At 39.6% G+C, this 23,318-nt stretch overlaps 2 protein-coding genes across 4 annotated transcripts in view; one reads left to right on the top strand and one right to left on the bottom strand.

Moving 5' to 3' along the window:
- Positions 1–23,318, top strand: part of LOC149319334 (gamma-aminobutyric acid receptor subunit beta-3) — a 290,532-nt gene that overhangs the window by 68,613 nt on the left and 198,601 nt on the right. The gene's annotated exons all lie outside the window — the stretch shown is intronic.
- The window catches only part of LOC149319335 (gamma-aminobutyric acid receptor subunit alpha-5), a 144,302-nt gene that overhangs the window by 82,020 nt on the left and 38,964 nt on the right, over positions 1–23,318 (bottom strand). For all 3 annotated transcript variants that reach the window (XM_089511496.1, XM_089511494.1, XM_089511495.1), the window contains exons 3-5: positions 7,600–7,721; positions 4,697–4,764; positions 4,241–4,461 (exon numbers count right to left, since the gene is read on the bottom strand). In XM_089511496.1, coding sequence (XP_089367622.1) covers positions 4,241–4,461; positions 4,697–4,764; positions 7,600–7,721 — 411 coding nt within the window. The remainder of the gene's footprint in view (positions 1–4,240; positions 4,462–4,696; positions 4,765–7,599; positions 7,722–23,318) is intronic.

The raw sequence follows: 23,318 nt of genomic DNA, 5'->3' as shown, positions 1-23,318 counted from the left end.
TGCCTTCAAAGTTGGACAGGGCATAACAGATCCTTGCATCTGACTAAAAGCTATCTCCCTCATCAGATCCCCAGCTTTTGGATTCTTATCGCCAAAGTCCAACAGCAAGTCCCAACTACCCATTGAATTAACAGCTGGATGGAAGGTCAAGGGGTGTGTAACTCCCATTGATTCAGTGGGCTTACTCTAGTTGGATTTATTCCTATGCCTGACCACCAGGGATGTAGTTAAATATGGTGAGTATGCCTAGCATCTGCAGGGTCCATCTACCCTAAACAAGACACTCCTTCTATCGTAAAAATCTTTTTTAAAAATATGTGAGTTTTTATTGTGTGCCTTCCAGTTGTTTCCATCTTATGGTGATCCTAAGGCGAACCTACAGTGGTGTTTTCTTGACAAGATTTGTTTAGAGGAGGTTTGCCTTTGCCTCCCGTTGAGGCTGAGAGAGTGTGACTTGCTTAAAGTCATGCATTGGGTTTCCATGGCTCAACAGGGAATCAAACCCTGAGTTCCAGAGCCATAGTTCAATGCTCAAAGCACTAAACCACACTGGCTCTCAAAATATGTGAGCAGTACTAGCAAATTTCGGCTCATTTTTCTTTTTTCGTGTCTAAATATATCATCTCATTAAGACCTTCCTCACAGGACACATAAAAATGAGATATGGTATACCTTGGCAAACATAATGTGTATTTTAATCTGCTATAAACCGCCCTGATCTTATGGAAGGGCGGTATACAAATAAAATTTTTATTTATTATTATTATTATTATTATTATTATTATTATTACTCAGTGGGTAGAAATCAACAAATAAAATGATACTTCTAAAATCTTCCTTAACCAAACTTTGTCCCCACTTATTCGTTCCTTTCCCATCCCAATTCACAATTTTTACTGTTTTGAATTATGTGATTTTATTTCTAAAAAGGAACTCATGTAGTAGGAATCCTCCAGTGCTTCATTTTTCATTTCCAAATTCTGAACTGGGCATACAACATTTATCACAGATTTCAGTTCGTTCAGTTGGTTTGTATCTTTCCTTCCACTACAATAGCAATATATGTGCATTCATAATACTGCAAGAATGCACTTTTCAGCATAAAAATGATTGAAGCAGAGCATTGTGTGTTGCATGGGATATTCATGTGGCTCCAAATCCATATTTTAAAGAAAATCTTGAAATCATTGTTCCTTTACTCCTGAACACAGAGACTGGAAGCGGCCACAAGCGTGGATTCAGAGAGGAGATGTTTCATAAGGTGTTTCATTGATCAACATATGTGCATTGATATAGCACTGCAAAAGAGCAACTCTGACTATATATATATCAATGTATCAATATTTTTCTATTATATGATGATTTGCTGATCTTCATTTGCACTTGTGTGTTTTGATAAAACATTGTAAGAAAATCCCAAGTACATAATATGCATTAAGAATTTTTGCTTGGCTATCTACCAGTGTTTTTGAGGGTATTGGTGAAACACTGCAAGAAAGCAACTTTAATTCAATTTCTTCAACTCAGGATTCTTGGGGCATTTCATGGACATACATGTGACAATACATGGGGGAGGGAAATGTAAGTGAACTGTGCATGCTGTGAGTCTGTGAATTCATGTTAGACTAATTCCAGTTAATTAGAATTCAGGAACATAGCCAGAGTGGATTATGCTAACAATAAAGGAATGGGGTAAAGGAAGTTCTCAGTTCACCATTCTTTAAGGATAATCTACTAGGTTTTCATTTGGTTCACCTTCTGAAAATTTTTCCCAAATTTGTGAATATATTTATAGATATTTTTATAAATATAAGGAAGGAAAGAACTAATAAAATAAAATAAAATATGTAGGACAAAGCAAAACTGTTTACTCACGGGATCCTCCTTGTAATAACTACATAGTAGATAGGTGCAATATGGCTTGTCCATGCTATACCTGCTGAATTTGAGTGGTGGAGACAGTCTGAGAAAATTTCAGCAACTTGCTTCCTGCATCTCACAATGATGTTCTGTGTGTGACTTTAAAAAGAGTCTTGCAAAGAAATTTTTACCATTTTAACTAAGTAAATATGTGTCAAGATACGGGAAAGTAGAAAAATGGGAAGAGAAACCTTCTCCCACTGTTTCTTCTCCCTAAAATATGAAAAAGTTCTTAAATGTTCTCATCTCCAGGACCTTCATGTCTCTGTGTAGGAACCCTGAACAAATCAAAGGAACCCAGCCTTATGCACCCAGGTTCTGCATGATTATTCCCCTATTCTCTGACTGCCTTTCTGGGAGAAAGGCAGCGTAGAAAATAAATAAATAAATAAATAAATAAATAAATAAATAAATAAATAAATCTGATCACAAACAGTAAATCCCTAAAACCTTATTATCACCCCATTAATTTCTCAGAACAAGAAAGATCAATTGATTATTCCTGCTGCTTTGGAGGCTTCTCTCCTCTTCAGAAGAAAGTCACAGACTTGTCTTTCCTTCTATTGTTCTCTACTATTTCAATGATGGACAAACAGATTCACAAATTCATTTATTATTAATCATATAAAATTATGTATAAATCAGATCAGAATGATCAACAGACACTCCATACTACAAGGTTTTGTGGTAGAACTCAATTGTACTTAATAGTACTTAATAAGCTCTACAGCATTTGCAGCATTTGCAAGCACTTTATATGTGTTATCTAATTATAATCCTCACAATAATGTTTGTGAGCATTTTACAGGGAATGAAGGAAATCAAATTGATATGATGTATTGCTTATAGACACCTAATAAATTAATAGTAGTGTTGACATTCAAACCTGGGACGTCCTGATTTGTAACTCAGTCTTGGGTCATTTCACACTACAGAATTCCAGTGCTATGATTTCAATCTAATTGCCATGCCAACATCCTATGTAATCCACAGGTTTGGTTTACAGTTAGATGAGGAATTAAGATCTTACTGGTTGAAAATTCTAAATGCACCTCCCTTGACTACAAATCCCAGGATTCCATGAGATGTTGCCATGCAAATTGAAATAAAATCATAGGGCTTTAATTGTATACTGCGAAAGAGTTCTTAGCCATTATGCTATCTATACCAGTTCTTACTGAGTCATTGTCAGATCCTAGAAAAGTTACAATTTGGGCTACAACTACCAGAATTCCCCAACCCTCACAGCTGCCTTGCTCCATGTGGGATTCTAAGAATTATTTTCCAAAAAGGAATTTCTCTGAGATCTTCCAGTGACGGCAGCTAACAAAATTTCCAGGATAGAAAGGAAACCACAAATGGAGGACTTATCTAATACCATGTAAACTCAGAAGGATGAGAGAAGATGTTGGCATTAATGGAGTGGCAATGCCAACATAGTACAGAAGAATACATTACAAGCCAGGGACCAAACTATAAGAGTTTGAACTCAATTTGCAATGATTTCAGGAAAGACAAGGACAACTTGTAAGTGCACTAGTACAAGTCAATCCAATTCCAAAGTTTGCCACCAACTCTCATTACTCAGCTTTTGTGGATATTTGTACATGATATTTGTAGGTGACATGTTCTTTCCCACCTTTTCAATTATCCTTTGAATTTCTGCCTACCTGATCAGATTCTCTATGAGATTTATATTCCCTCTTAATTATTACAGAACATTTAGTTGCAATGAAAGACAAAATGACCAAGCCACCATCAACACCATCAGAATCACCAAAATCTTGAAATATACCATTGTCAATCAAATTCACAAAGACTAAATCCAAGCACTTGTCATATTGGAAAAGGTATCTGCTAAAATAATGCCTCCCACCTACCCCATCTATATTCCCTCTTTCATTAAGTTAGAATTGCCAAAAAATAATAAAAAAACCCACAAGCAAACCCTATGCTTTGATCATTCATGATGTATCAAACAAGTGACAGATTCAGCTTTCTGGCTTAGATCAAAATCAGCCGATCAGCGACAAATTCTTAAAATGGCAATCTGCTGGGTGTTTTTCTGAAGGGGGATAGTCTGAATCATTTGCTCTTCAGAGAATATCTTTTTTCTAAAAAAAATTTCAGCATTGTTCAGAAGCTGTACGTTAATTGCTAGTTGTAAAGGGTGATTATGCTTCCCACTTTCTTTTGATATTCTCATAAATATATGTAAAAGACTTTTCCCTCTGACTCCCTTGTGAAGAACACAGGGCACCACAAATGGGAGCTTAACACAGATGGAGAATCAAAAGAAATCAACATGCAACATCCTCACCTCATTGTATACAGAAGGGTCCCATCATCCTTAAGGCGTAGAAGCTTGTTAGGAGTGGTCATGTTGTGAGCGATAGATTTTTTACCATTATGGAAGAAAGTGTCTGGAGTCCAAATCTTGCTGGCAAGGAGATTGTTAAGAGGGAGGCGTTCCATTGGGCCTTTAAATCGAAGCCTTTCATCTTTCCAGCTTTGTCGGAAAAAAACATCAATGGTATATTCCTGATATAAAACAAAGACAAACTGTGTAAGCTCCACAGCTTCCATAAGAGTAAAGGGGTCTTCCAAAGAGTATGGAAAAGTTACTCTTTTCAGCTACAGCTCAGAAATCTCCAGCCAAAACAACCATAGACTCTGGAAGACGCACTCCCAAATACAACTTTTCTGAGCTCTGTGCTTCTAGGTTATCCCAGCAGTGACAGCAAGAGATACGTTGAATCTTTGTAAAGCAACTCACCATTTCGGTGTCTGACACAGGACCAAAACTGGTGACATAAATGTCTGTTTTCACCTCAGTTATTCGCTCTGCAGCAAAAGAAATGCAAACAGTAAATCAGTAGCTGGCTGCTATATCAAGAAACAATTTTAAGAACTTACATGGGAGCACCTAGTCTTATCACTGTCATGAAACTAAATAGCTCTCAAAAAGGGGTGGATGACCTACAGCCTTTGGGCTAATTTCAAAAACCTTCCACAAATGTAGCTCTGGGAAGAGTAATTTCCTGCAACCTACTGTGTGGGAAGAAAAACAGAAAGGGAAAGGGAAGGAAATAGGGAAGGAAGTGGGAGTTAAAGATCAGGGACTAAAAGAAACAAAGGCCTGTTACAGACTGCCAAAATAAAGCTGCTTCGGGTCTCTTTGGAGGTATGCTATTTAAATGATGCATGTCTCCTAAGAGTCCGGAGGTCACGCCAAAGCCACACTCTATTCCTAAGCACTGGAGTGCAGCTTTGGTGCAGCTTCCGGATTCTTAGGATACATGCATCATTTAAACAGCCTACCTCCAAAAAGACCCGAAGCAGCTTTATTTTAGCAGTCTGTAACAGGCCAAAGTAAAAAGGGGTGATCTCTGTTCATATTGGTTCTGGCCTCTTCCACCACCTCTACTACATAGTGTCCATCAGAGTATGTCTGAGATAAAGAAGCTCTTGAGAGAAAAAATGTTCCTCATTCAGTTATTCATTACAGTTATCTCTCACTTTTCCTCCAATGAGCTCAAAGTGAAGGATATCACTTTCCTCTTCCTCATTTTATGAGGTTCTCTGAGATAAAGTGACTGACCGAAAGTCACCCAATGAGTTTCATGCCTCAGTAGGAACCAGAACCTAGATCTCTCAAGTCCCAGCCCAACACACTAAAGCACTGGCTTTCACTACCTCTCCCCATCCTGCTCTATAAGCTAAGTCAGTTTTGTCCTGACTCCTCCTGTATCAGAGGCATTTAATCATATCATATAAAGCTACCCAGGCTCTGAGTGAACAATGGTCTTATCACATTTATAATAAATATAACACCTACTCCCTTGCTGGTGCAAAATATATGTTGCAAAACATCATAAATAATGGAATGTGCTTTTGAATTACATCTCCCTGAGTCCCTCAGGCAGCATGGGCATTGGCTATGCTGACTGTGAAATTGTAGGAACTGTTGTCAAAACAGTAACATGGACAGTTACGAATGTGTAACCTAGAGTTATGCACTCGTGAGAGTTCCGTATTCACCATCTTTATGTAGCCTGCAGTTTAGAGGATACATAGAGATTGTAAGAGTCCACAAATCCTCACCTACCAGGCTGTAGCTGCTATGATTGATGGAGATCTGTACTGCTGTCAACCAGGTGGCAAGCAATCTCCAGCACAAAGGAGAATTGTGATAGGGGGTTAGCTGCTGCCTGTCACAATAGAGATTGCTCACAGAGAGAGTGCAGATGTTAGTTGTTTTCTGATCAACAGGAAACAGACCCACATCTACTTCAGTGGCTACTACCCAACAAGTGGGGCTTGGAGGGATCAGGACAGGAGGTACTGCGTAGCATCACAATTACACAGTTACATATTTGTAACTCCTGAAGTAAGATTCCAACTAACATTTCTAAGCTCTGGGAAACATGGCTAACATAGAAGAGAAGTTGTTGTTGTTGTTGTTGTTGTTGTTGTTAAGCTTTATTTATATAACACTGTAAATTTACAAAGTGCTGTACATACAATCTTTTTAATTAGAGCTCTGCATTTCAGTGGAAACAAACTCATATCCCTAAACACAGGAATGGATCTGCAGCTTCTGAGTACATGAGTTACTTTGGCTCGATTTAAATGGGCCTTTGTGCTGCCCCTGTCATGTGCTAGGGGTTGGCCGAGGATGTAGCGTCCATACCAGTCTCACCCCTAGCACGTGACGTGGGCGTCAAAACGGCGGCCCCCTGTACACACGGGAGCTACTGTTTTGACACAACAGACGCATAGCGTCCACACATCCCGGCGCCTTTGTGACACTGCAAGTGCACCATTGGCGCCTTGTGGCATCACAAAGGCACCACAAGAAGAACCTGATTTTTGCAGGTTCTTTTTGTTCTGCGGCGGAGCCACGTGGTTTGTCCGCTGCAGCTCCCTCATGGAGCAAACCAGGGCGGCGGGAGAACACCCTTTTTGGGCAGTCTGTATCCCGCCTTTGACTTCTATCTGTGCATAAAGAGATGCAACCAGAGAGTGACCCTTCCAAATAAATTAAGAGAGATGTTTTCAAGGACAAGTAAACTATGTATCCAAATACGTATCCCAGTACTACACGTTACTGGAGTGGCATACAGTGTTTCGGTATGACAAACGTATGACATGTGCGGTAGTTGTTTGTGTGGCTTTGAGAAGACATGAATGGTAAAACTATAAGATTTAACAGAGTGCAAAGTTTACAAGGTTTGCTACATTTATTAGTATTCATGGAATTCTTTGAAAGACTTGTTGGTTTACGTCCTCCAAGATCTGGTCTAATTAGGGAGTTACATGATTTTTCAGCAAAGCTTACAGCGTATTCATTGATGTTTCCCAGAATAACAGCTTCATAATAATTTCTAGGCCATTAATGAACTCGAGTTTTTGCCAACTAGTTAGATGCACAGCCATTCTCTACTTCTGAAATTCTGGAAGCTTGCTTTTATTCTTGGAACTGAAGGCCATGCAACATACATCACAGCAACTTTATAGCATATTGCCATTGTCAGACATTTATTAATACACAACTCACTAAAAATAGATAGATGGTACACTCTCTCATTTTTATGCAGTAATCAAAAGGAAGAGCCCACTCTACAGATAAGTGCATTAAACTGCAATTCCAAAATGCATATATTTACAGTGACATACCTCCCAAACCTGGGCGAAGTCTGTTATCATATCCATCCAATAGACCATCCAGAATCCTGGTGAATATGGTGATATTGTCATTGGTATCATATTTCCCTGAAGATGTTGGCATTTGAGAAAAGCTGTTAAAAGAGGGATAGAAAAGCTGTTAAAAGAGGTGGAGACAAGAGAAATAAAACTTTGGGAGAGGGAGCAAAAGGTTTAGAGGTTGCACAGACCTCGTGTGCATCAATGACAGGATCTTTGAAGACATTTTTTGGACACTCTAGAAACATGTCAGGATTTCTAACAGGTAGCTGTTGAAAATGAGATGTCCAGAATTGATTGCATGGCTGGGTGCCTCATAGTGACCTCAGAGGGACCAACACACACACAGAGGTGGCAGATGGCACAGTGGGACATATGTTTAAACAGTTACTGAGCAATGGTCCAGAGTGCTCTAGATTTTCCAGGAAAATCTGGAGCAAAAAGTAATTGTTTTTAATCTGATTTAAGGGAAGGATAGCCCAGATTTAGTGTGGAACTGGCCTCACATCATGAGGACAGTTCACAATTGAATCAGGGATTTCACCATGCATTATGAAAAGAGGGCAGGGGGCAGTTCATTTTGCCTATGCAGGCATGTCCAAATTCACTCATAAAGGTGTCCACGCTGAGAGCCATCAACTCCCTCTTGTAGTAGCAAATTCCACATTTCAACTATCTATTGAGTGACAATGTTTCTCTGCCCTAAATCTACCACTGTTTAGCCATAATGGATGATGCCAGGATCTAGTGTTATCAAGGATGAAAATACTTCCCCATATCCACTCTTTTATAATGCACACTTCTATTCAGCTCTGTCATGTTTCCCATCAGCTCTGTCATGTTTCCCATCTTGTAATATTTTTTTTTACTAATTTAAACACCTTCCAACATTGGAATTTTCCCTTAGATTATTCTGATTTACCCTATTTTGCACCTTTACTCACTCTGCTAAATTATTTTTGAGATAATCGGAACATACATAATGCTCTAACTGCAGTTGCACCATCAATTTGTTCAGAGACATCAATTTATCTTTTTATTCCTTTTCTAATCATGCTCAAAATGAATGTTGCATCTTTTTTTAACAGCACATTGAACTGAAATATTCATCAAGCCATCCACCACACTTCTGGATTCCCTTTCTTGGTCAGTCACTGACAGCTCTTACCATAAATGGAAGGTTAGGATTTTTCACACTGAAATAAGAGCCCAAGCTACCTGCTCTTACATTTTTGCCTAAGTCTCATCTCATCAGTCTCTTATCTAATCTTTAAATTAGTTTAAATCTTGGAATAATCTAATCTTAATCTTCAATTAATACTAATTAGTCTTTTTAAAGATGTATGTTATATATATATATATATTATATATTCCTGCATTTCCTACTGATCTGTACCACGCATTTCTAAATTCTTTGTTGTTTTCTCTCCATTGCCATCCTTTTCAGCAACACACCTGCCTGGTTTTTCACTAGAATTCTAGAACTACTAGAATTAATCACATTAAATTACAGAGTAATAGCCAATGGATGAAAGATATTATTTCCCAGACTGATTCTGTGCAGTATCAACATCCAATATGAATTAAAATAAAACAAAATCAATAAAATAAAACAAAAAGATTGAATATCTTTATTAGTAAATCAACAGGCACAAAACACATTGTGCAAGCCTTTAAAGCTCTACAGGCATCTTCATCAGGCAAAAGAAGTTTAACAAATTATACAGGAGAAGAAAAGTGGTGGTGTTGGGAGTCACAGGTCTATATTTTGTCTCAGATGTTGTCTCTGCTACAGATTGCTTTTGATGGATCTCAATGCAGACAGAGAAGCTATTTTTCTCTTGGCTATGGGGGTACTGAGCCAAAGGAAGATAACATGTAAACTCCTTTGTAGGCCTGTGACTCTAACATTGTGACTTTTCTTCTTCTGTATGATTTTTAACTTCTTTTGCTTGATGAAGAGCAGTGGAGCTTCTAAGGATCGCATGATGTATTTTGTGCATTTTGATTGGCCAATTAAAGTATCACTTCTTTTGTGCGTTTTGGATTTTATTCCATCTTGCTGCATGGCCAACATGGCTATGCCTGGATATGTCCAAACCACTTGGAAGAACAAAATTTGGGAATTACTGCTTTAGAAGATACCCAAGAGGCCTGCAAACAGGAGCTCTGACTTATCAGTTCAAATAGATAATTCCAGCCTTCTTTTCATCTTCTGGCCATCTCCATCCTTCCTGTCTGTGTGTGTGTGTTTTCTTTTTAATCTCTCTAGGTTTCCTTCTCCCTGAGAAACTTTCTGCCCACTTTGTTCCAGATTCATCTACTATTTCTTGTGCTTCCCCCTTCCTTGGCCCTTCTGTCTCTCTTGCATCCATCTAGGATCTGATTCATAGATTAGTTCAGCTGAAGTCAGCTAAAATTATTCTTCTGCCTGCTCATCTTTCCATCACAGCCCAGGTTTCAGTTACTGTCACAACACTTCTTACAGAACTACAACATTAGATATGTCCATGTCACTTCCAGCAGCTGCTGCTTCCTTTTATCTTTATTCATAAGTAGTGATTCAATAAGAGATAAGCTGTGGGGCCAAAATCCAAGAAGCCCAAGATCAGAGACACCCTTGCCCTAAAGAATAATTGGTGAGAAGATGTCAGTTGCTATCAACAAGGCCTGGTATCAGCACCTAGGACAGAAACCAGGACCTACTAGCCTGGCAGTGAGGACTGTAATATCAATCCATAATTCTTAGAGTTGGAAGAAACCACAAGGTTCATCTAATAACCCTCCTGCCATACAAGTATACACAACAAACCCAACAATCCTGAAAGATGTCTGTGATCTCTTTTGCCAGAGAGAGAGAGAGAGAGAGAGATCTTTTAAAAGGTGTAGATGGAGGGCCTGTCCATGATTATCTTTTATTTTCATTTTCAAATATATCCTTTTTTCAAGTATTATGATTTTTTGTTTTCTACAATTGTATGGTTTTCTGCAACAACTCTTTTCTATTTTCTACAGCAAATATTACTGTCTCCTTTTTTTCCTACAACAAACATCACAGTACTTCAAATCTTATTATAATGTGTTCTAATGTTAAACAACTCATTCTTTACTCTTACACAATGGCACTTATTCTCAAGTAATGTATTCAGCATCAGGGCTGCAGAAACCAACTTCATTTTACTCCTGTACTCATGATGGTGCCATGATTAGAATGTTTTGCATCCCTCTTACTTTCCTTTTTTCAATCAGGGTTGTAAAGGATGTTTTCTGGTTTTTTAGTATCCGTATACAGAGCAGCTGAAAACTATGGAATAGTTTTAAGGTGAACATTGAAGAAGAGAAGTGTTAGTTGTTATGAGCTCCACAGCTGAAGCAATACACATGGTTATCCAAAGCCACCCCACCCACCCCTCAATAAGTCCATTAGGTACAGGATCCAAAATTAGTGAGCTGCACCACTGATTATTATAAGGTCACCCTTGGGACTGAATAACTTGTTTATGGTCACTGGTGACTAGTGGCTCCCATTTATTTATTTCAATAATATTCCACCTATCTCCCAAAATGGGAGTGAAAGCAGTTCACAACCCATGCCAGTGAGTTGGAGAATCCACTCCAGATGTTGGCCTGACCTTTAAAAGAGCTATCCATGGTGTTTGAATCCCATCCCCAATACAGGTCCAGCACCTTGTACAGTTTATTTGAAGTGCAGACAAAACACCAGGGTGGAATTATTGCCCACTGAAATGGATGTCACCAATTGCCACTGCTAACAGTAGAGACAGAGGTCACAAGCTAATTCCAAAACCACACAAGCAAATTTCCATTCCCGTGATGGAAATAACCTTTCCACCTTCCTCACTACATATCTGCTAAATGTGCTCCATAGTTCCCCAATGGTCTGGATTAATTTTGAATGATAGTCTGCCAGAAAAAGGGGGCAATAATTCCATCAGTGATGTCCATTCTACACAGGGATGCCAATTCTATTTGGTCCAGCTCTCTAGGTACAAGCTCACAGATGTGGGGGATGCATCTCCCAGCACTGCCAGTAGACGATACAGTTTCTGAAATGCAAAGCTGGCAGAAGATATTTTGCTATCAGAGCAAAGCAGTACTATAAGTCAGCCATGTTCTTTAGACACATGAAGCAGAAAATCTCACAGACATATTTTTCCATCATGGTAAATAAAAATAAAAAGACAATTCTAAAACTTTAAATAGCTAACAATTGGCTGTCTGTTTCTGGCACTCCAAATTTGATATGGTGGGCAGAGGGGAGTGTAGAGGTCACTTCACCCTTTCTAATGCCAGGACTAGCCATACTAAAGCTCCGCTATAGCTATATGTATGGGAGTTTTTCTTTTAATTTTTTCCTTGATCATTTTCTTTGGACAATATCACTCCCTAAAAGGAACTTAAAATCTTATTAAGCATTGAGATGTGGTTTTAAGTTTTTATCACATGAAAAGAGCCTATAAAATAGCATCTAACTATTGTATTATGTGTGGTTGAAGTGACTTTGTAGCAACGTTTTTAATTTTTATATTGCAATTGTTTTTATCTTGTATTGCTCTGTTTTAATCTTTGTAAGCCGCCTTGATCATCTTTATGGAAAGGCGGGGTAAAAATAAAAATTATTATTATTTATTATTATAAAACCTGGACAGATATTTAGACATTTAAAACCAACATGCCAGTGAATGCAGACCAGAGAGGAAAAACAACTGAAGTACTTAACAATTTCAGCTAGTCAGACTGAAACATGGAAGAAACTGAAGCCTTTGTGCAATTTCTCTTCTCTGAGGACAGTAAGGTAGCTTAAAGTATTTTACCCCAATGAATGGGAAAGCATGTACTTTTCTATAAAGGAGACACTGAGACTGAGAACAACTCATGATTCTTTTCTAACCTGACACTCTTCCACTCCCAACACCGCATCGGGGCAATTATATTATGTAATATAGCATAAACTAAGGCCACTGCATTGGAAAGCTACCTAAAAATAAGAAATCAAAAGAGTTACTTTGAAAGAGACTGTATGTACCTGAACAGTCTGGAAGTCTGCCAGTGAATTATCCTTTATTACTCAAACTATAATGGCTTTGTAGGTCTTTGGTGCAATTTTGATTCTATTTAAAGCTGCCTGTAAAGAACTAACTTTAAAAATAAAATAGAAAAAGGAGGAGACTGCGGAGTCTGAAGCTACTGATTCAGTTATTTCCACCATTCAGTGTGGCTTCGTATTGGATGCCTCGCCATCAAACTCCCAGAATATTACTATCTCCCTAGACACATATTCACAATCCTGCCCATATTATCTCAAAAGCTCTGAACCAAATAGTAATGGAGACAGTGATGCTCAATGTGGAGAAGGATTTGGGTCGCTTTGTGAGTGATATCAGCTCACCTCCCTACTTAATACAAATTTTGTTTTTGCTGAATGTGTTTTTTACAGTGTCAGTGAAGCTGAGCTGAATGCACTACTCAATCAGTTGAATAACACACATTCTATTGATGCTGAATCAGCACCTGTTTACCTGTATGAAATGTGTGCTGTTTGCTTTTTTAATTTTTCAAAGATCTTTTATTTCAGAAAAATTACTCAGCCCAAAGTTACCATAACCTGGTTCTGACTGTCAGGTACCATGACAGACTAGGTAAAGGTCCTGGGTAAATACAGCACCAATTATACTTGTGTAACAAAACAATACCAAAAGGCATCTCTAAATGCACTTGGGATTGTAGTGATTGTGACTCTGAAACCTCTGTTATTGAAGATAATTTCCAGCTGCTATTTTTTAAAATAAAAAAAACACATTTAATTTCTTGAACCATTTGGAAAATCTCTTCCAGGCCACTTTATGCATTACTTGTTTGAAACACATACAAAATGACTGCATAAGCCATATTATATTTATATCTAAAGAGTTAGAGAAGCATTTTAACAGGTAGTTGCTCCATGTTCCTAACTACATCCCAAGACCATACTAAACATGTAATAATGACAAGCAAAGCCAAAGCTTAGAATCACCTGAAGCTGCAGAGACTGCTGGAAAAAGCAGCCCAAGAAGGTTAGCATCATGGGACAATTTGTACATGTCATCCTTAATCTTCTTGTACAGAGGTGGTCCCTTTCCCCCCACTACACTCTTGTCATGTGGCTGATCTTTTGGATCATTGATAATGCTGTGTTGCAAGTTATTACTGCACTTTGTGTCACAGACATGCTGACACATATTAGCAAATCTTCATTTCAAAAGCATAAAAAGGCAAAGCTAGAAGTGACAATTTAGGATCTTACCATCCATTTGCATCTGTGATATATCCCTCCAATAATTTAGAAACCACACCCCCAATGTATTTTGTGATGATTAAGCCACTTTAGCCACTATGTAAAGTTGGTGGCACCACCAGGTCTCAGGAAGACCTGGATGAGATGCCTGGAAAGGAAGGAAGACCCATGTTCCAAGGACAGCCTGGAGTATACTAGTCCTATAGCCACCCTTTTAGGCACAGTAAGGGAACAGAAGGTGTCAGATCTTCCCACAGATCTGGAGCAACAGGTAACTTTTTAAAAATTGTTTTAATGTAGTTGTACCCTGTTTCTGCTGCAGAACATGCTAGACATCATCCAGACTGCCTGCACCAGAACTGGGGTTTGGAATATGCATTATTTGAACAATGCAACATTAGAACGGGGACAGAGGGGGGAAAGGCCTTTTACCCCATGTGGACAAAGTCTTTGTCAGATAATAGGTAGTTTGGCCACCACTGAGCAGGCTCTGGTACACGACCAGCCTTTCCTGTTAGCAACCTCCATCCAATCTAGCATGGAGATTCATGCCTGATCTTTGACAGGAGGGTTAGACAAGTAAGAAGGAGGCAGCACAAGGGTAGGTAGGTACTACTTGAGTGCTGACCAGGGCCAACTCATCCATGTAGGCGAACTAGGCAGCTGCCTAGTGCAGCAAAATTTAGGGATGGCTTGGTGGATTTTTTCGTATAATTTTTTGTGTAATTAAACAATATTAAAGGGACGTAAAAGCAAGCTACCATATGACGGTTTCTTTGTACAATGGCCAAAACATAAATGTGCACCTCCCTGTGTCTGTGGTACGGTCACATAGTACATCATCCACCTTCTGCAAGTGCCTTGAATGTAACCTCAAGCTCAACAGCCCCCTCTCCTCTCGCCATGTTTAGCTTTATGTCATGTTTAGCTTTAACAAACGAAACAGCGGAAATCAAGGGGTGAAAATAATTATGAGGGGTGACAGGGGGTGCCCAAATATTTCTCACCTAGGGTGGCCAAATACCTAGAGCCAGCTGTGGTGCTGACTGTCAAGGCAGATGGGGAGAGGGCATGCTGTACAAATGAGCTCCTGGCCCATTGCCACCACCACCTCCTTTTATTCGTTTTGCCTTTGGATGTGCAATTTATGTAGCAAATATCCATAGCTATGTCCACTATCTTCCTTTCCCAATCTGACTCTCTGAACCCCAGAGATACTGTGAAGTTTCACTTTGCAGCAGTATTGCAAAGATAGGAGAGTTAAAAAAACACACAGATACAACCAGAAAATAACACTGGAACAAAGGGGCTCTCTAGACTTTGGGGTTCTAAATCCAATTCTCACAGCACCACTGTCTTTCAAATGATTATCTAAATCCATCCTAAATCTCCAGCTTAAGTAGAAGTGATCTATTTTTCCATAATAAAATACTGTACAGAATTTTGGTGGATATATGCAGAGTGTTGATTTAGAATAGGGAAGGCGTTCATGTGGCACCTAGACTGTAATTCCCAGCATTTCTCAACCTTGGCTATGCTGGCTAGGGGCTGCTTTGGTTTGCAATCCAACAACAAATAGAGAGCTACATGATTCACACCTCTGTTGTAGCAAAATGGACATAACATTTCTTTCCCCAATGAAAATATTAGCTATATGTGATAAATAAATTTCCAAAAGATAACACAACAATGCAACATCAAACAGAATATTTTCTCATCAGTTGAAGACATGGCATAGCAATTGTATCCCAGGACTGACTCCCTGAACACAACAGCACTTTACTTCATCCCAGGATGGAGTGGATTGGGTTCAAACCCTAGTTGGGAATTATTCCCAGTTTCTTTCTGCTGCAGGATTTAGCATTCACCAATTCCCCTGTATCTTATCCTACAAGAACAGTTCTATATGGACTTGATGCTGATTGTACCAAGGAGGAAAAGTAGACAAGAATCACCTGTGAGAAGAGGCATCCTTGAAAACTGAAGCTATATTGCTAATGGTGGTGTTTTCTCTATCTGTTCAGTCTAGCAGCAATTAATGCAAACCTCCTTTTGAGTGATGACTGGAAGTTTTTCTTTTAAAAAAAAAATCAGAATTTATTATATTTGGACCCTGTACAGAGATCAATGCAGCATTTTAGCATCACCTCAACTCTGTGTATGAACATTTTTGTATTTGCCTGTCATGGAGCTGAGAAGGATGAGGGGCCTGCCTGGGGAAAAAAAGGTGTCAGTCCTCACCCAGCACCACAAATACATCTGAATGCACACATTTTTAAAAATAAATAAATAAAGCGTCAAGTATTCAAAATATCTCTGTCTGGATGGGTGAACCCATCAGTTTCCACATGCATTTTTAAAACCCCAAATGTCAGATTTCTGGATAATTTTTCAAAGTTCTTTCTGGAAGTACTTATCAAGAAGAGGAATCAAGTGAAATTTTCATTCGCTGTTGTTAAGGGGGAATTAAACTGTATTTCTTGATTTCACACTGCAGTCATATTCCTCTTGTTACCTGTTCTGTAAGTTCATGACATGGAAACAGGAGATATGTATATAGTTACAGGAAGGGGCTGGTTTATGTGAACAGAGAAAGCAATTTCATCAGATGCAAAAGAAAGTCTTGGGACTATTTAGAATTATTGGATTATGAAAGACTATAAAGCTTCTCATGTGAAATATTTAACACACTAGTAAATGTACCATGGAGAATTCCACATCAGGCACTGCACCTACTAAACCTCTTCCATTTCTGTGATTAAAAGTGATTGACTTCTGACATTAAGTTCAGTGTAGGCCCTGAAACAAATCTTTATTCTTACAGATACGGATTACAATCATATTTCACGCTCCCGGAAACAGAAAACTCACAGACTTAGGAAAGTAGACATTTTTGCAATTCTCTCATGACTGTCTCCATCCAGCACAGAGACACTGCCAGAATGCTCTGAAAATTACTCTTTTATGATTTGTTCACTGCATAAATTTGTTACTATGTCTCTGAACTGAAGAAAAGTAAAAAAAAAAAGGCACCCTTAGGTAAGGGAGACCCAGATACAAATTTCCACTCAGCCCTGAAGCACATGAACTTGAACTAATTACTATCTTTCAGCTTAATGTTTTTTATAATTGCTATATTGGCTTGTTGTTACCCACCTTGATCCTTGAAAGGGAGAGGCAAGATATAAATAAATATAGGGTGTCTTTGTACATTATTATTAATGTACCTCCTACAATTATTGTAACAACAAAGTGAAGGGAAAGAACCATGTACACTCCAGTCATCCCTGACCACTGACCATGCTAATTGGAAATAATGGAAGTTCTAGTTCCAAACATCTGGAAGGTACAAAGTTGCATATCACCAATGTAATGTGCTTTGAGCACACATTCTGAGGGAGCCAGGCCCTGATATACTGCTAATTCTTTGACTTCTTTCTCTGAGTTCAAAAATCAACACATACACAAAAGGTGCTGGAATGACACACCTGCAAGTGAAGGTATTGTTGCAGTAGAACTGAATATTTCCTCCTTGAGTCTTACTGTAAATCTAAATCCAGGCTGTAAGGCAAATGTATATACTCAGCACCTGAGCTTGAGGAAATTGCTATCATACTGGCTAGGGTATTCTAAGCATTTTAGTCCAAAGAAAGGAACTCCTTGTAAGCTCTGCAGTTTAACATCTGTGCCACTCAGTGCTATTATTGCAATAAGAATCCTGAAGAATAGAAGTGGACGGAATTAGGCCCTGGGGCCACATGTAGCCCCCAAACCTTATTTTGCAGCCTTCAAATTCCTCTCAGACCACCTATTTTCTGGCCAATGTGACCCCTCCCCCTTTCCATTTTCTGGAAGCTATCAACAGCACTGCTTTGCTCTTTACATAGGTTGCAGCTCTTCTTCCCTCACTGTTTACAATAAAAATTAACATTATTTTTTTTTAATCCAAAGTGAAATTTCAAATGTTTCTAGTGTTGTTTGTTTGAAATAAAATAGCACTTTTGGCAGACCATGAGCTTCTCAGGGCAGGTGTACATTGGCCAGAATATTCCAGGCTACCCCTGATGTATTCTGGCCTCAAGCTTCCCCAACTTCCTCGTGTTACCTGCTCATTCCAGAGTGATGGCAGGCAGTCTTCTACACAGTATCCTGCTGTGCTGCTTGCCAGGGAGTCATTGCTGCTGAGGCCAAAAACAAGGTGCCCAGCATTGATCACATGTCTGGGCACTTCTCAGAGGAGTGACTCGGACCAGTGGTAGCAGGTAGCACAGTGGGACACTGTGTTGACAACTGCCCACCCTCACTCTTCTGGAAAGGCCCAGAGCAAATTGTGAGTTATTTAAAACATGTTAAGGGAAAGAGGGCCCAAATTTGGTGTGGGACTATACATGTGGACAGTCTGGAGAATTGGGGTTTTGGCCCTGCATCATCTGGACAGAGCGAAATGTGGGTGGGGGAAGCCAAAGCAATTGGCCCATGTGGAGATGCCCTCAGAGGGTCTTGGGGCTGAATCCTGGTGCCAGACCCACCCAGCTATCTCATCCTTCTTAAAGAGGGACTATTTTTTAAAACTTGACCTTCAACCTGATGCTGAATATTTCATTTACAGGAAAATAAAGAAACCATACATATAGAGGCAAAATCCACAAAATATGTCCAGATTAGTATGACAGCTGCTGGCTAACTGCACTAGCTCTTACTCTGCCCCTCTAACCAGCCTGGTCCCTGCTATACTATTTTACTCATACCTTCCAACTCTCCTGATTTGGTAGAGACAGTCCTGATTAATATTTTGCCATCCCATTATTTCTGATTTTTTTAATGTCCCAGTTTTTATATTGATGTAAGCTTTTGCCTTCAGCTTACATTAGTGGCTACAAACTGAGTTCAAAGTGCAAAAGTAGTTGGAACTCAATTATGTCAGCAGGAGTGAGAAGAGAAAAGAAGAGAGGAGAGGAGAGGAGAGGAGAGGAGAGGGTGGAATCTTGGCCCTTCCTCTAGATTCAGGCAAAAGCAAACTGCTGTGCCTAATGTTGCTTGGCCAAGTTTATCAATTTTTGATCTGTTAAACATTAGAAGGCATGTAGGTTTCCAACTATACCTCCAGTTCCTTTTCCCCCAGTCTGATGTCCTCCTATCAGTATGTACCTCCTATCCACCCTGTTCACTGGCCATGACAATCTGACCTAGATAAAAGAATAGGGGGCGTGTTTATCAAACTGAGTATGGAGCATGCTTGTTTTCTGCTGCTCCAGAATATAGGACCCAGAGAAAAGGATGCAAGCTACAGGAAAAGTGATTCCACCTCAACAACAGAGGAACTTCCTGACTGTAAGAACTGTTCAACAGTGGAATACATTCCCTCAGAGAGTGGTGGAGTCACCTTCCTAGAAGGTCTTTAAACAGAGACTGGATGGCCATCTGCCAGGGGTGCTTTGAGTTCCTGCATGGCAGGGGGTTGGACTGAATGGCTCTTGTGGTCTATTCCACCTCAATGATTCTAAAGTTCTTTGATCTGATAGGACTTGTAAGTCTGAAACCTCTGGAGTGCAGGAAGAAGAAAGCTACACTAATAGTTCAAATTTTACACCCACATATTTTATATATATATATATATATATATATATATATATATATATATATGAGCTTGGCTGCTTCACTCTCAAACTGACAGTACAGATTGAGTCTGCCTTATCCAAAATGCACATGAAGAGGTTGCAGACATGCAGATTAAGCTCTAGCAGATGTTGTGGTGGCTTCCAGTTTGCTGAAATTAAGAAACAATGGTTGATTCCAAATTTTGGGAAATAGAAAAATCCAGTCAGAGCAGTTTCTGTCTTTAGGTGAAATGGGTACATCTCTTGAATATAAATGTTTCACAAGGCCATGGTGTAGACCAGAACATCTACACAGGGCTGGGGAACTGGTAGAAGCAGAAGAAAATAAATACATCCAATGAAAGATGTAGAAAGGAAAAACAAAATCTCAGGAAGTATAAAAGAAGATTTCATTTCACAGGTTAGCCCAATTTATTTCTGGCTGAAACACATCCATCTAATTTCTCAGATCTTGTATCTGTCCAGATGTTGTTGGATGATAGCCCCCATAACCCCTGACTATTGGGTGTGGATGCTGGATCTGTAGCCCAACAACATCTAGAGAGCCACCAGTTCTTCATCCCTGACCTAGCACATGAAAAAATGCAGCACATGAATATTTGATTTAGCTCTGCATTTGCATTGAGAAATGGGAAGCCTGTCAAGGAAGACAGACTACTTGTGCTCTCTCATCACAGTGAACTCTTCTGTGAGCCTCCAATACTTTATGCAGAAAGAAACAGATCTGCAGACCCTTTATGGAAACTCTTTGTTCACTGCATGCAGCAGAATTCCTGGTAGGTTTTCTGAAGGCAGGAGAACAAGCCTCCCTTCTTCTGAGTGCAGCGAGGTTTCCCAAGGTTCAGAGCCACAATTATGCTGTTTTATGTAACAATGCCCACAAAGCTAATAAAAGACAGTAGCTGGATGGCGGTGTTTCAGTATGTGCATCCTGAGCCATTGACTGCTGTATGTTCCAAAGAGGAAACTGTATTGGTCTGTTTCAGCAAAGCCAATGAAGAGTCTTGGGGCACAGATAATCTGTTACAACAAATCTCCTAATTCTTGGGATGACAAAAGACTCTTTGGCCTTCTCTGCATGGGCCAGGATACTACAGGTGCAGCCCAGAGTATCCTGTACCTGCAGCTGCCCTGAGCTGCCTAAGTTATTTCAGCCTTTGTTTTCACACTACAGCAGCTGTCTGCACATGCATCCCATTGAATGACCCTGTGTATCCACTGCTACCAAGGGTCACTCACTTCTGAGGTCAGAACAAGGCACGCAGTGATGGTCACATGGCTGATTGCCTCATTCTGACCTGAGAACAAGTGACCCACAGTTGTGGTGGGCATGCTGGGCAGCCAAGTGGGACACCCATGCAGATAGCTGCTGCAGCATGGGAGTGAAAGACTGTCAATCTTCCTAGAAGATCCAGAACACCAAATTATTCCATTTTAAGTGTATTTTACTTCATCCTTGTGTGGAATGTGCTGGATGTTGTCCTGACTGCCCACATCAAACTGGGGTTTGGAGCATGCCCAAATGGGGTAAAACAGGCCTTTTGGCCCATGCAGAAAGGTCTTTGTTGCATATTGAAGAAATATTGATGGAGTACATAGAGCCCCCTCACCCGCAAAGACTTCTTCATCCATTTCTGTATGTGTGGCTTTTTCCTATGATCTACTGTAATTGGGATTGTCTGTGCAAAGGATCTCAGTGGATGTGCCTGCCAGGAAGAATTTTGTGGAAAGCCTCCCCGGTCCCATTCCCTGTATTTGCAAATGGCTATCCACTACTTTAAAATGCAATTAAAACAATGCAGTGCCAGTTCTGGATGAGCTTTCATGGATTTTATTGGGCAGGATGGGAGATGAGAGGAACTCTTAGTGTACAGGTGAGTGATGTAGTAATCACACCTACTCAAATTTGGGTAAATGGCTATCCGTTTTTGCCACAGCCAGTGGCCTTTTCTGTTCTTTGGAAGCAAGAAATATATTACACTATGCTCAGGTTTCATATGAGTGTAAAGAGTTAGGATGATGCTCAGGTTTCCCTTTGGTAGGACTGGGATGTGTGGAAGGATGTCCACCCTGAAAGGCCTCATTCCACTTATGGAGAGCTCTATGGGCAAGAGATCTATTGGCCATAATGGCTCTGCATTCTGGAGGCAATGCAGAAACAGCCTTGATTCTACTAGATGCAAAGACCATTCATTCCACTACACAGTCCAGGACTGGGCCTCTCAACTAGGGCAGCCTACTGCGATTGTAGTTAATTCCACCTCCTTGGAACAAGGGACTTGTATAATTCCAAAAGGAAAATACCTAAGCCATTACCTCATTCCTAACCTAGGTGGCATGAGCTGGCAAGGCTTCACGGGTAATAGATTATCTGCTACTTAACTTCCTCCTTCCCCTGCCATGTTTACCATTACTGACAACTTCATATTGCATGCTATTTACATATTATTTTAAGATTTTCATGATATCAGAGATTGTGGAAGGTGTGTGGAAATTCCTTATACAGATTTCCTAACATTTAACTAAAGTTTAAATTATTTTGGGGAGAGATTTCTCTAGTCTTAAAGTTTTAACTAGAAATCAGCATTTATTTAAAAAAAATAGTTTCAACACAGTCTGATTTCAAATTTACAAGATATTCTATCACAACTCTACTTTCCCAAGTACTGATTCATTTCTAGGATGGATGTTGTATTTCTTGGACAATAAAGAGTATCCTAGTGGCCTGCAGATAATTTAGCTGCACAATACTTGATGAAATCAAATGCCCTTGTTGGATTCTACAATGACTAGGAAAATCATATAGTGAAGCACTTTGAAGTCTATTGTATTTTAGTTTACTACTTTTACAAAATACACCATAAAACAAAAAGTAATTACAGAAGTGCCTAGTTGTGACAAATGGCCACAATAGGTGTCAAACAACTACACTGAAAACACTGCTTAAAATTCTTGGACCAAGCCTTATGAAGATTTATATGGCATTCCAAAGGAATCCCCAAACATTTCACAAGCTAGTTACTAAACTGCAGCTAAACGAGGACAGAATTTGTTTGCTACATTATGCACGCTTTCACACACCCCTGCATTGCCGAGGAAGAGAGTTGAGCATTGGAACAGTCTACAGCCAACATTGCAGTGAATTTGGAACCAACCCCTGCAGTTGATTATGGGGATTTGTTTGGCAAGTCTTACCTATTTAAAAACTGCTTTTACTAAAACCTTACGGACAAATGGCATAATGCAGAATGATTGCCACTCTCTGCTGAGCTCATGTAGTGCTTAAAAGCCCCACTTTCTTACAGTTCAAAAGCTTTATCTAGAAACATAAAACAGGGAATTTTTTTTCTAGTTTCATTTCAGTACTCTGTGGTATTAGATCAGATTGCATTCAGCTCATAGGCTGGTATATAAAGCTGAGAGCCTGGGAACTCAAGCATAAATTCCTTCAATTTTGCACCATCCTCCTATCAGCCAGAGGTAATAATTAGAAGTGGAACTACAACCCAGAAGCCTCTAGGTCTCATAGAATCATAGAATCATAGAATCATAAAATCGTAGAGTTGGAAGAGACCACAAGGGCCATCCAGCCCAACCCCCTGCCATGCAGGAAATCACAATCAAAGCATCCCCGACAGATGGCCATCCAGCCTCTGCTTGAAGACCTCCAAGGAAGGAGACTCCACTACACTCCGAGGGAGTGTGTTCCACTCAAGTGAATCCAAAGAGCCAATCCCATAGTACCTGGAAATTTGTTCTTGAAGCTGGCATACCTTCAA

Source organism: Sceloporus occidentalis, unplaced genomic scaffold (assembly GCF_023333645.1).
Source record: "Sceloporus occidentalis isolate IW3139 unplaced genomic scaffold, rSceOcc1.0.p SCAF_2, whole genome shotgun sequence".
Lineage (NCBI taxonomy): Eukaryota > Metazoa > Chordata > Lepidosauria > Squamata > Phrynosomatidae > Sceloporus > Sceloporus occidentalis.
Note: the sequence above shows the minus strand (reverse complement) of the source record. Positions and strands in the feature narration are given on the sequence as shown.